Source organism: Lasioglossum baleicum, chromosome 5, assembly GCF_051020765.1.
Source record: "Lasioglossum baleicum chromosome 5, iyLasBale1, whole genome shotgun sequence".
Taxonomy (NCBI): Eukaryota; Metazoa; Arthropoda; class Insecta; order Hymenoptera; family Halictidae; genus Lasioglossum; species Lasioglossum baleicum.
In genome coordinates, this window is record NC_134933.1 from 12,052,593 (window position 1) to 12,066,702 (window position 14,110).

The 14,110-nt window shown below is 34.4% G+C and overlaps 2 protein-coding genes across 6 annotated transcripts; one reads left to right on the forward strand and one right to left on the reverse strand.

The window, feature by feature from the left end:
• The first annotated feature begins 243 nt into the window (after positions 1-243).
• On the forward strand, positions 244-1,830 carry Nxt1 (NTF2-related export protein 1). Of its 2 annotated transcripts, none has more exons than XM_076424435.1 (5): positions 244-376; positions 697-789; positions 854-940; positions 1,382-1,526; positions 1,607-1,830. In XM_076424435.1, the coding sequence occupies exons 2-5, from the start codon at positions 781-783 to the stop codon at positions 1,780-1,782; spliced, it is 417 nt and encodes a 138-aa protein (XP_076280550.1). In that variant the 5' UTR covers positions 244-376; positions 697-780; the 3' UTR covers positions 1,783-1,830. The 2 variants fall into 2 exon arrangements, with proteins under 2 accessions (XP_076280550.1, XP_076280549.1); XM_076424434.1 differs by lacking the exon at positions 244-376 and adding an exon at positions 413-624.
• Positions 1,831-1,862: 32 nt separating this feature from the next.
• Positions 1,863-13,635, reverse strand: Abl (tyrosine-protein kinase Abl). 4 transcript variants are annotated; one of them, XM_076424417.1, is made up of 16 exons: positions 13,246-13,635; positions 11,946-12,099; positions 11,566-11,675; positions 11,126-11,424; positions 10,909-11,050; positions 10,704-10,834; positions 10,362-10,624; positions 9,994-10,165; positions 9,596-9,851; positions 9,390-9,512; positions 8,915-9,050; positions 8,511-8,617; positions 7,851-8,014; positions 6,714-7,783; positions 6,037-6,546; positions 1,863-5,392 (listed from the first exon to the last, which is right to left on the reverse strand). In XM_076424417.1, the coding sequence occupies exons 1-16, from the start codon at positions 13,370-13,372 to the stop codon at positions 4,885-4,887; spliced, it is 4,272 nt and encodes a 1,423-aa protein (XP_076280532.1). In that variant the 5' UTR covers positions 13,373-13,635; the 3' UTR covers positions 1,863-4,884. The 4 variants fall into 4 exon arrangements, with proteins under 4 accessions (XP_076280532.1, XP_076280530.1, XP_076280531.1 ...); XM_076424415.1 differs by having other exon boundaries at positions 7,851-8,062; XM_076424416.1 differs by having other exon boundaries at positions 8,490-8,617.
• Between the last annotated feature and the right edge of the window lie 475 nt (positions 13,636-14,110).

Here is a 14,110-nt window from a genome sequence, read left to right on the forward strand (position 1 = left end):
ACCACGAAATAACTGAGAGCATCAGAAGCATTCAACTTTGATTTTTATGGATAATTCTCGCCCTCTTGTGAGAATTATCTGTACTGATTAAATATAAACATGTACAAAAAACAATAAAATATCAATGTTTACGTAAGGAATTATGTAAATATTTTTATCAAATATATCTCCTATTAGGTTAAAAAATTGCATAATATTGTACAATAGAATTTGGATTTTAAAAAAGTATTGATGCATTGTCTACAAACTCTCTAATCAATGATTTATATAGAAAACTTTTAGAGTCGATGCATGTGATTTGAAAATATAGTAAACATAATTATATTTTGAATGCATTTTCTCTCTGTAATTGTTCTATGTAGAATTCAATCTCAAAGTAATAAATATTTCACTTTTTTTTTATTCTATTACGCAATGAAATACAACACCAACATTATTTTATTTCAGATGTGTTAATATTTTAAACTTTGAAAAATATTGATAAAATTTCGAGTTCGATATGTATTTCAGAATAAGAATATTGCGGTCGCAACAAGTGTATTTATACTCTCAATTACAAAATGCAATGAACTTGTAATTGTATTAAAATAATAATTTGTATTTGAACTAGACATTCTGTTAATTGTAAGAAACAATCAGTCACAATAATCGTTTATTTTTGTATTTTTGTTCACGACAAGTTTCTTTACTTTTCAGAGGTTATGTCTTGCATTCTTGTGACAGTACAGCGAAGAAAATATTGAGTTTCCGGAAAACTGACATAATCGATAGTTATGAAAAATGGAACAAGTACGTGAAAGATCGAATATTTTACCAAATAATTATTATCTAGAATTAATCATGTCTGTTGTAGGATTTGAAGAGTAAGATTGACCAAGCCTGTCGAACAGCTGAAGAATTTACAAAGCTTTATTATGAAAGTTTAGACAAACGTAGATATGTAAGTGCTTAATGTTAAATAATGTTTGAATTTATTATTCTAAATTAGTGAATTTATAATTGTATGCATAGGGTGTATTAATTAACCCTTTGCACTCGGTTGTCCCCTCTGAGGCATCACTAAAAATTGTTGTACCATTATTAAAAATATTGATTACATTATTAAATATATCGGTATCTAATCAGTTACTATAGTAATTAAACATTTAGGTATTGTACGAGGTATTATAGCAATTTCATATCCATAAAATTTCAAAAATCATAGACAATAGAAATATTCTAGATCAGAAGAAATGTTTAATTTTCCAATTAAAATAGCTCCGAGTGCAAAGGGTTAAAAAGTCAGTGAATTGTAAGAAAAAGTACGAGTAATTTATCATGGATATAAATAAATGAAGTAACTGAAATATACTTGGAATAAATATGTTGCATATGGTTTTAGCTGATATCAAGGTTATATCTGGATACTGCAACTTTAATTTGGAATGGAAATGGTATCGATGGCAAAGACAATATACAAAAATTTTGGACAGATTTGCCACCTTCCGATCATAACGTATTTACTTTAGATGCTCAACCGATAACAGGTAAGTTTTGATATTTGCACAGAACAATGCTCTGTTAGTCGAACGAATGATATAACGTATATCGATGTATACATGTACAGGTCCTGAAGTGGCAAGTCAGCTGACGTTCCTTGTAAAAGTTGGTGGACACGTAAAATACGATGATAAAATATCAAAACCTTTCAATCAAAGCTTCCTTATTACAGCAATGGGAGATAAATGGAAAATTGTAAGCGATTGCTTTCGATCTCAAGAAGTACCAGATATTGTGAATTAGAAACATTAAATAATAAGAATATATATATATATTGAATTTTTTCAAAAAGAACTATTTGATTCAATATTTCTTTTTATTTCTATCGTCGATCTTATATCAATGTATAAAGCGATATTAAAATTTTCGTATTAGTGAATCAGTACGTTGGTCGATCATTTAGGAATAACTTTACACGAGAAAGAACTAAAAATAAATATAGATATAAATACTTAAGACATAAATGTGTTACTATGATACATATTGTATAAAACATCGATTTCATATCCTTTGATGGCTCATCAACTTAAACATCCACTGATTAATCAAATTCCGAGAAATTCTAGGTATAAAGCGTTTTCAATGAAACATCTATCAATTTATAGTTCACAATTATTTCTTAATAAAATTTTTATAAATATTGCCCGTATTACTTAAATTCTTAAGAAATCACACACTCTGTATTTTTATCCATATATATTAATACCATTATAATTTATTCTTGTAAGTAGTCTTAAAATAATTGAACAAAAATTTTAAAGTTACATACAACATACACTTTATAGATTAAAAGATTCACAGTTAGTTGTCTGCCTATAACAGATAAAACAGTCTTTGCAATACACGATTCTATAAGAATCATTCGATAAGAATCAGGAATAGTTTTTAAAAAATAATATTAAATTATACGATATTTATGTGTGATTTCTTAAAAAATGATTACGTATTTACAGGTAATATTCAATCTAGTACTATACTCGGGGCTAACTAGAAATTGATTAAAATCCCACTTAAAAATCTATACACCTAAGAATTCTCATCTCACAAAGATTCGTTCATACGATCGCTCAGATTTTTTCTTTTCTTTCCATCCTCTCTCTCTCCCTCTCTTTCTCCCTCTCTTTTTCTTTGAAGATAACAGATAAGTCGATCGGTGTATCACAGGTACAAACGATGCAACAGAAATTGAGTAATCGGACCGAAAAGAGGAAAATGTCCGGTTCGCATAATTAACGTTGTCGATCGATGTATTCTAGTAGCCATAACGTAGGCAGTGGTATGTATAAGGAAAAACAGCTTGACTTGCGAATAGAGTGACATTTCATTATCGTTGCGTATTTCTTACTTTTACGTGGTGGAATAAAACAAATTCAGACTCCGGAATCTATCTATGGAAGACTATAAATAACAAAGTTAAAAAACTATACTTATTACGCTAATGGCTGGAAATGCTAGATATTATACATAAATGCTAATAATAATACAATCAGATTCATTGATTTTGATTTGTCGATACTTAACCGAGATCATGCAAGAAATTCAAATTGTTCATTTTTTAAAAATTAATAAATGCACTGAAAGTGAGAACGACAAGAATATAAATAATAAAATCATTTTTTCAAGATTCTTCAAGAAGTATCCGGAGTCATGTTTTCCATCAGCGTTTTCTGGAAGAATGTCTACGCGATGTCGTAGACAAAATTAAAATGTTTGAGAACTTGATTAATTACACCCGCTGATTTATATGTGTGAATGTACAGTAGAACTTCGACTTTATTCGACCGTATAATAAATTCAATTTTTTGATTATTCAAATGTTTGATCGAACTTTCGATTACTCAAATACGAATTGGATCGTATTACGACGATTGCATTAACGTTGACGAGTATTAAATATTTTACTTCAATATGTTCTAATACAATTCAAGAAGATTCGAAGGTGATGCGTGCTCAGTACAGTTACTGCGTCAAAATAGTAAAATTAATAACTCTCGATTGCGAGTAATAAAATAACCTACTCTTTTATAATACAGCATGAAGATCGATTTGCGAATAAAATATGAATTATGAATGAAATTGAATGGTTGCGTTTGATTAATCGAGAAGTTCGTCAACTTGACGATATTCTTCTGATTAGTTTGCACGATCGAGGTTTTACTGTACTGTTTAAGCATACCTGTTATTCGACTTATTTCTATACAAATACAAAAATTGTTACATCCTCTCACGCATTAAAATGGTTTTACTCGCTTAAAAGTTTCGCACTTATCATTTATAATCTAGCCTAAGACTTTTGCGTACGATATTACGAAGCACGGCGCAAGAAAGTTCGATGAAAGAACACCGAGACGTTTTTTTACTCGACAACTATATAAATCACCACATTTATCATATAGCGGACGAGTGTATAATTCACGTACAACTTTTTTCGTTTATGCAGACTAAATATTGGATCGACGTAAAAGTAATAACGTGAATTCCGAAAGAAATCAATGTGTTTCAGTATACAAAAAGTATATCTTGCTATTTATCCATACTACATATATGTATTACCTATTCTTTTTTTTATGAACTGCGATTGCTCGTCCTTTTACTACAAGTTTAAAACTATTGTTAAAAGAATTTAAGGAACCAGCACGTTTGATCCTTTTTATTTTATCGTACGTCAACGCTCTCGTGTCACTTTTCAGTAAGTAACTCGTTTTGTTCGATCATCACGAAACTTAATCATAGAAAATATCAGTGTGAATTACATTTTGCGCGCTATACGGTCCTCTCTTTCATTGATATCAACCGAACACTAACAATATTTCTAAACTCGAACGAAAATGACTAATCGCAGTCTATAATAAGAAATTGTATCGATGGAAAATTCGAATATATATTTTTCTTCGATAATTTAGTATTGTATTCGTCAGACTCTCTTTTCTTCTTTTATTACTTTTCCATCAAACCGATATCTTAACTGAGGCCGTGTTTCGGCTAGAGGCCTTGCATTAAAGCATCCTCTGGGTTTCTGTGTGCTCTCCGTAATCATAATTCAGACTTCGATCGAGTCATCTCCAGGGAAAAATATTGCAAACGAACAAACACAGTTCGACACAATTGGAAACATGCTAATAGAATCCCAAACAAAATGGGATAACAAACTTCAAGGAAGTATAATAATACTCAGCACGAGAAGGAAAAATACAAAGTAAACGATTCTTTTCAAAGAAATCTGTAAAACATGTCCGACTGAAATCTAGGGCACGTGAACATTCCAAAACTGTACTAAGTGAAAAAAATTAGGACGAGAATAACGGTGGAGATAGATGAAGAAAAACGGCTGTCAATCTCCCTGGTTTATCTTTGCACGGCGTTCACTACATCTTTTATCGTGTTCTGCAAGTCGGTGAGGAGTCTCGTATTCTCTGCGACATTTCGTGTACCTGCAGCGCGAAGCTGCCGTGCCTGAAGTTCTAACCTAGCTAGAAGCTCGCGGAATTGAAACCGGGCATGTGGTGCAATGCCACTGTCGGCAAGGTTTGTGCACATACCGTGCAACAGCCCTACCTTATCAGACAGTTGAAGCCAGCTGGTCATTACTATCGTCGAATTGCTTTTCAAATTTAGTACGCTGCTTTCGATCAACGTCGAAAGCTCCAATACAGCTTGTTTAGCAGTTCTTGAATCTGTGTTCTGCTTGCTTAAATCGTCTTCCGTGTGCTGAGGCTTCGCGCAATTCGGTGTTGCGTATATCGAAGAGAAATGCTTTGCCGAAGAGCAGAGAGGTTTTAGCGGTTTTGCTGGCACCACGGGTTTCTCTGGTTCAGGCGGTGGCCATAATCTAGTATCGCTTTTGCTACCAGAACTATAAACGAATGTCAATTTAACATACCATTTACCGCACTTATTCGCAAACATATACAGGGTGAACCACGAATCGTGTCCAGTAGAGATTACTCTGTTAATAGCAGTCTGATTAGAAATGTTTTTATCAGGATAGCATGATTTTTCGAGGTCACCTTCGATTTTTTGCAAATACACCTATAATTTTTTACGCCTATTTGTTAGAGGATTCCAAAGAAAATTCGGTAAGTATCATAGCATAAAGAAATTGCAAAAAAATTGCAAACATTCCCTGTTTTAATTTTGTTTTACTAAAAATTTGCTATAATCACGTGAAAGCTCTCTTGAAAACATACTATACCTGATAAAACCATTTTCGATCGGACTAATAATAACAGAGTAATTTTTACTGGTCACCATTCGTGGTTCACCCTTATAATGTTATGTACTATATAGACAGCGGATCTTTATACAAAATAAAAATTTTCTACATGAATTAGAACATACTTGAGTGAAATAGAAATTTAAGAAAGAAAACAACGTGACAGTATCTTTAAATCCGTCTAATGTTTTTAGTGTTTCATATTATACTGCTCATTTTTGTCATAAATACATTAAATCCGCTGTCTAGTAATATATAATGCGAAAGTAAAGAAAAGTTTGTACCTCTGACTACGAGTCGAAGCTCCGCTGTGATCTTCCGGTGAGTCTTCGGTCTGGTCAAGCATCTCTGATTTACTACTGCCTCCTCGGACACTAAGCTTTGGACTGTGAGGCTGGCTATCACAGGATTCCTTGTTTTCCCAAAGCTTTTTCAAACTACTAATACTGCCAGTACTTCTACGCTTGTCATCTTGTTGCTCTTCCGATTCTGAAGACTGCTCGGTAAGGTTACTTCTGTCCTCCGCAGATTTCTCTTTCTCAGTGTTTTCGACTTTTCGCAGTCTAGCCTTGAAATCAATTATTTGTCCATCGAGAGTCTCTTCTTTTTGTGGATTGTTCCGCTTGTCCACCCTTTTCAATTTAAATCCAACATTTCCACTGGACAGTATAGATTCAGTGACAGGAGACGACACTGACGAATCCTTGTAAATGTTGTGTGTTTGTTGTTGTTGTTGATCTTGTGTTGCCTCGTTGGTTTTTAAAGTTGACACAGCATATTCATTTTGGGCGTGTCTAGCGTGATAATGAAAAATAAAGTAATATTAAATCCACAAATTTGAACACAATCATTACTACAAATAAATACTTAAGTGTATAATACCTAATTAATGAAAAAGCTTAAAGTAATAATCCTCTGTAATTAAATGTACTATAAAACAAAACCTTTTAACTTTAACTACCTCTGACCAGAATCCATATTAAAACTAGCACAGAGTTCCGAAAGTAACTGCGACGCTGGATCCAAGGGTGCAGATGGAGTACTGCTAGTGATACCAGGTTTCTTTGCAGTAGTTCCATGTTTCGTCTCTGCACTCTGTTTAATTTCATTAATCAATTTCAGTTCTAGCATCTCTTTCATGCCAGGTTTACGTTCAAAACTATCAGAGGGTGTATTCATAGCAATCGGTGGTGGTGGAGGTGGTGGTGGAGGCGGTGCTTCTTCCGGCGGTGCAGCTGGTTCGATCGTTTCTATTCTTGATTTAAATCCCGTTCTTTTATTATCAGATGTTCTAGGTACGTTATCCTGAGTTTCTCTGCGTCTCAGATTAACTCCGAATCTCGAACTGGCTTCTTTAACAGATGGCTCTGCGTTGCTAACATCGTTTCTATCTTCTTGTTGTTCGTTGTCTTCCTCCTTCGTCCGCCAGTCTGTACTCTTTGCCTTTCGTATAGAGAGAGGGGAACTTCTCACTTGAGAAATCTCTGTGCAAGAAATTGGCGGTGGAAGATCCACCTGTTCCGAAGTGGAAAAAGCTTCGTCCGGAGGAGGTGGTAGATCGGCTGGTGGAGGTGGAAATTCTAAATCGGCTAACGACGGTTGAACAGACCTCGACGGACTTGCAGTACGGAAGTTAGAGTTACCCGAGACCCGAAAAGTTCTTAGACCAACACCGTCCGACTGATTGTTTTTTCTCACGGCAACAACTCGACCGCGTGGAGAATTCGGAGGCTGGTAAGTATTGACAACACCGCTTGAAGAATTGCTGCGAGTCATTTGAGGCTGACTTCTTAGATTACTTTGACGAGGTGAAAGCGACCTGTGCTGCGAGCTGTCGATAGAAGCATCGTGTTGCTCCACCGAACTAGGTGTCATCGCTGAAGTTATCGAAGTAGATTCTTGATTCGACGGCATGCTGCTTTGACGAATCGACTCAAGAAATGCGCCAATTCTAGCACCCTTCGGTAATGTACCGTAACGATTAATGGCTCGTTTTACGTTCTGAACTTCTAAAGCTCCAACTTGTACCACCTATGAGATAATATTTACATATTATTTTAATAAAGCGCCACTGTAAAGATTGCGTTTAGAAACATACCTTCGGTGGTAACGGTTCCTTCGATGAATAAGGTCTCGATTTGATCTGTTTTTGGGAACAAGCCAGTCCAGGTATAGGTTCCGGAGACGTCGAAGGTTGAGACATGAAGTTCGGTTCCGCCGTGCCCTGAGAACCCTCTCCATCCTCCTCGATTTCGCAGCCTCCTGCAGCAATCGTTCCTTGAGCCATTGTAGCGAGATCTCTCGCAATACCTGAGTTCCCATTTAACAACAAACCGTACCGGTACATATTCTCTTTCTGCTTAGAGTCCTTTCGCTGAGAGCGAACATGCTCCGTAAGCTCGAATAATGAAATGTAAATAATGTGTCTCATGACAACTAAAAACAAGTCTTTGTTTTCTATATTAGTGCTTTAGTAATCTTCGTGGAATTGTTTATCGGTTTATTAACGTAAATTAGTAAGAGAATAAATAACGAAAGAGTACCTAAATCACAAATTTAGTCTTATGATTTTTCTAATTTGCTGTCCGATTTGAATCCAATACGTGTCAGTATAGAGAGAAAGATATATGTAGATGCGGAAGAAATCGAGCATCAAGCTGGGTTCAGAGCTTACGGTAGGAAACTGAAGCAGTACGTGCACGTATCAGTACGCTCGATTAAAGTAGAATGAAAATACCTTCGAGTATCTTATCAATACCATTTAGATCCGTGGCGTCGTCAAGTATCATGGTGTTCGACTCAGTATTTTGAATATCTTGCTCCTGATACGCAGAATCGCGGAACGAACTGCACGACGACAGCAAGCTGTTACCCAAGTATGTTGTCGTATCAATGTGTGAAATCTCGGTTACTAGACTGCGGATCTTTATACATTTATAGCAAAATTGAGTAGATGAAATTCAAAATTATTGGAAAATTTAAAAAATTGATGATGTCAATATATATGAGATAATATTTTTCCTCTATTAAAATCATTACGGAAGAAATAACATCCAATTTGGTCTCTACTTCTTGCAATTGATGCAAACAATTTTTATTTTGCATAAAGTTCCGCAGTTTATCGATTACATTCGTTGCACTGTAAAAAGAAATATAGTGTACCTGGTTCTTTTAGGCGGAGCTGGAGCTTGCTTTCCCTTTTTATTCGTGGAACGCCTCATCTGAACCATGCTGCTGTTGTTCTTACTCGTCAGACCACCTGTGAATGTGCTCAGTTTTGTTACGGAACTAGTAGTTTCTGTAACAAATTATTAGATGGATTATTATCAGATTAAAGATTCAAAGAATTAGTTGTTCAAAATAGACAATGCCGTAAACTATAATTATAAATAGACCATGTTGTTTATGCAATTTTTAATTTCTTATGGACAAATTTTAAGAAAGTGGCATGAAATAAAATCCTATTTTTAATGGGTACAGTCTTTGTAGATCCAAAACAAATGAAAATCTTACTAAATTCTATCAAATTTTATATTCTAGAATTTTTTTTTAATTTTCAAAAGTCACATAAATACATAAAGAGATCCGCAGTCTAATTATAAAATAATAATATTCTACAAATTTCCTACATGTGTACCTGAAGAAGGTAATGGTTCAGAGACAAGAACAAGCCCGTGGATATTTCCAGTACTACCAGTTTGAGATTTCTTGTATGATAATAAGGGTATTTCTCCTCCACCTTGAAGCTGCTTTTCAACTTCTGTAATAATATAAATTTCACAAAACATTAAAAACATGTTGTTCCTTTACTCTGTATATTATCATATAGTACAGTTATTTTACCTTCGGTAATACTAGATTCTTGGAACATGTTTTCCAGAGAGTGATGAATTTCTTTAAAAGTCGGCCGGTCAGCAGCTGCCCACTGCCAGCATTGACGCATTAGTTCATAAACTTTTGGTGGACATCCGGGAGGACATTCCATTCTGTATCCTTTCTCCAACATATGATATACATCCGTTAAATCAACACCAGGATACGGAGACATACCATATGTTGCTATTTCCCATAACAAGATTCCAAAAGCCCATACATCAGACTGTAATATGATTGTCGATTGTTAAAATTATTTTAATTATTATATTATTTTATATTACATATATTACATTTATATTATTTTAAAATTATATTAATCATAGTAAAGTACAGATCTATTGAAAATGACAAAAATATTACATCACCTTTGTGGAGAATTTATTATATGCTAATCCTTCCGGAGCAGTCCACTTTATAGGGAATTTTGCCCCAGCATGAGCAGTGTAGGTATCATCTCTCATCAACCGGGCCAAACCGAAGTCAGCGACCTTCACTAGATGATTCTCACCCACTAAGCAGTTTCGAGCAGCTAGATCTCTGTTTCGGAAGTTGCGAAGTTACAAGAAGAGAACAATACGATTTTTCAAATATTTCTCCTAATTAACCAAATATATTTTTGTTGTAACAAAGTTTGTATTAATGCCAAGTCAAAAGTTACTTTCAAACATAACAATTTTTTCTTTAAAAACAGAGATTTTTACTTCGTGCTGTGTGAGAATTTAAAAAATTGTACCTGTGAATGAAATTTCTGCTTTCTAGGTAACTCATTCCGCTGGCGATTTGCGTTGCCATGTGCATCAGAACTACTGCGTTGATTTGATGCTTGCTCTCGTTCCGTAAATAGTCTAACAGATTCCCCTTACTCATAAATTCAGTAATGATGTAAAAAGGCGGCTCCCGAGTACATACACCTATTAACTGAACTAAATTTCTGTGCTTCATCTCCTTCATGATCGCAGCCTCCTCTAAGAAATCTTTTAAAGCCATTGTATCCTCCTACAATGTACATAGAAATTTTGCCAGAACTGAAAGATAGTAAACTTTATATAAAGTAATAAGAATAAGCGAACCTGACCTTTAAAGTCTTTACTGCAACAGTCATGTTGTACCTCTTCCACACTGCTTCATAGACATCTCCATATTGTCCCCCTCCTAATTTATGTCTCATGACTATATCTGTTCTATTGATTTCCCATTCATCTGGTTCTGTAATGTAACATAACATTAATAAATATCTCTATTGTGTAAGATTGATAAATGTTTTATAATTTTCAACATACCCGGACTAAGTGGGAAAACAGTGGGTTTATTGTGCTTTGGTGCAGGATAAAGTAATTGTGTGATTAAACCATCAGCAAGCATCGAATGATGATGTACAAGTTCTGCTAGAGTATTAAATTTGCTTTCAGTAGTGACAAACATCTAAAAACAATTATACCTCTTCACATCATGTTTACACGTAATTCAGATATATTCATGTAGCGGAAAGTACTGTACCTTTCCTTCACTGTCTTCGTTAATCCTATAATGATAAACTCTACCCTCATATCGCAACGAAATACTACGTTGACCTGGACTACTTTCTGATTCACGAACCAAAAAGCTTCCATTTATTCCAGAACTTAACAAATACTCTGCAGCATTCCTGGATATTCTTCCATGATACCAAGAATGCTTTTCCAGAGAATTTACTGGAGTGACATAGTTTGAGGGAACCCAACCCACTTGACCAGTACTTGAATGAGCTTCGCACCATTCGCCACTCTTATTGTAACTCAGAATACGGACTTGTTCTCCTACATTCAGATATGTATGGTTGAACATTTTTTAATATGAAAATGTGTTCTTTTACACCAAAAAAACATATTGTAAAAAACTTGAATAAATAAGGATCTGTTATTTTATCGTTTACACATGATTTTATCACAAGCAATTACCTTTCTTAAGACTAAGTTGGTTTTCTCCACCTGCTTGAAAATCATAGAGAGCAACAAACAACTGCGGATCATCCTCCTCTTGAGCTAATAGATTTTCCTTGCTAGTCCATCTACAAATCGAACATTTTCAAACTTATTTCCTACACATACGGAATTATGTTTTATTTGTTGATCATATATTTACAATTATACACATATATATATATTTCAAAATATAATTAATGCAATGTCCTCGCTTTTGTACCATTAAAGAAAATATTTGATAATACACGAATATGAATTGCAAGCAATGATATACAATGTACTCGATATATTTATGAAATACTAGGAGACAGTAATAAAATCAGATATAGAAACAATAATGATAATAAAGAATTGACCTGTTCGCAGCTTCCAAAAGCCCTGTTGAAGGAACACCAGTGTGTTGTTGAATATTTACTTGCTGTGAGATTGGCTGAATGCCGGAACCGCTTGGAGGATCACCATCTGGTAATGCCGGAATGTGAGGTAGCGGTCTGCTTTGCAAAAGAGCTTCTGCGCAACATTATTTAAACAAATGTAATGTTTTTTTATTATTCTATTCATTGTTCATATATCTTAACATATAAAATGATACTTCATTAAAATACTAATAAGTAGACGGCAGATTTTTATGCATTTATAAAGAAATTGGCTAGGTGAAATATAAAACAGTGAAAAATTAGAAAAATCTAAAAATAATGTTATGTTGTTTTCAGATGTAAAAAACTATTAGGGGATAAACATGCTGCTGAACATTTTTATTTTGCATAAAGATCCGTAGTCTACTAATAAATAAAGAATACTTGTCAATGTATTGTGTAGAGCAAAAGCTTCATTTAAAATAGCAGTAACAACTAAGAGGAAAAAAATAAATTGGTATAAGAAGTGAACGAGCTACAAGAGTGAGAAACTAATTTCCAATGAAATTGGTATTCTTTCCTGCAACAATTAAATATTAACAATCAATTATTAATTTAATAAGGATATCATATACATGTAAAAAAATGTAAAGAACTATTAGGGGATGAAATGAATTTGTATTTAACTCCTGCTGCCCACAATTGCTGCTGAACATTTTTATTTTGCATATAGATCCACAGTCTACTAATAAGGAAAGAATGTCTATGCATCGCGTAGAACAAAAACCTAATTTCTATTTGCAAACAAAAGCAATTACATTTAAAACAGCAGTAACAACTAAGAGGAAAAAAAAATTAGTATAAGAAGTGAATGAACTACAAAAGTGAGAAACTAGTTTCCAATTAAATTGGTATTTTTTCCTGAAACAATTAAACGTTAACAACCGATCATTAATTTAATAAGGATATATCATATACATACACACATAGGCGTATGTGTAAATTAATTACATAACCAAGCGATTATTTTTGGCTGGTCAATTTTTTTCAATTTACCATGACCTTTAAATAATTGATAATTTTTTATATTCCATATATCTGTTTTAAAATAAGCAACATATACGAGTGAATAAGAGAGAGAAAGAGTGAGAAAGATAGAGAACGAGACTAGGCAAGAAACAGAGCGAGAAGGAAAGAAAGTACATACGAGAGAAAGAGAAGAGAAAAATGGGCGGAAGCGAGAAAGAAACAGAAGATAAAAAGCGAAAGAGTAGGACGAGAAATAAGGAAAGGAAGTTACCGCTGTGCTCGGTAAATATATTGGAGCCAACTAGCCGCGATTCCTTAAGGTTTCGCGGCTGTTTGCGCATCTGTCGCGCAGTAGAGCCGGCAGGAACGATTCTCTCTTTAGTCTGTTGAGCACCCATAGTTCCCGAATTGGCATGCCCTTACATTAATCCCGGCCGCAAAACTGCCGGGGCCGTTCACTCGGCACATTCACTTTCGGCCTGACAGTCTAACTCTCGATCGCATCTCTCGCCGGCCTCTGCCGACGACGAGAACACCCGAGATTCACGAATCTCACCACAACCCGACACCTCTATTCACATTTTTGACCAGAACTCGAGATCGACATTCTCGCCATGTTTGACAGCTTCGACGTCGACGATAGCTCGATTCGCACCATACACTTGTTTACTACTTTTACTTACCACCAGAGCTCATTTCTACATGCTCATTGGACAGTTAATTCGTTGGAAAAAGATTTCATTGGTCGACAATATTCTTTACCGCATCATATCATCTCGAAGAACATTTTTCTTCATTGCGTTTTATTTCCTTGCAATAGCCATGATTTTCATGGTTTTTTAAATAAATATGAATAGTATTGAGATTCAATTTATGTAAGGTTTTATGAAAAGTCAATATATTGTGTGACACTTAAAGTAATTGTATTTTTTTGGTTTATTAATGTAAATGCTTCGTTAGATATTTTTTCAATTCATTCCCGTGGTCTCTATTACTTTCGTGATAATGAATGATATATTATTAATATTTGCTTACAGAGTATCCTCTATCCTCTCTGATTAATATTACATTAGTATTCTGAACAGCCGCTAGACGGATTTGTGTCGAAAAGGTAAAATGGCATCGATCACGGTACA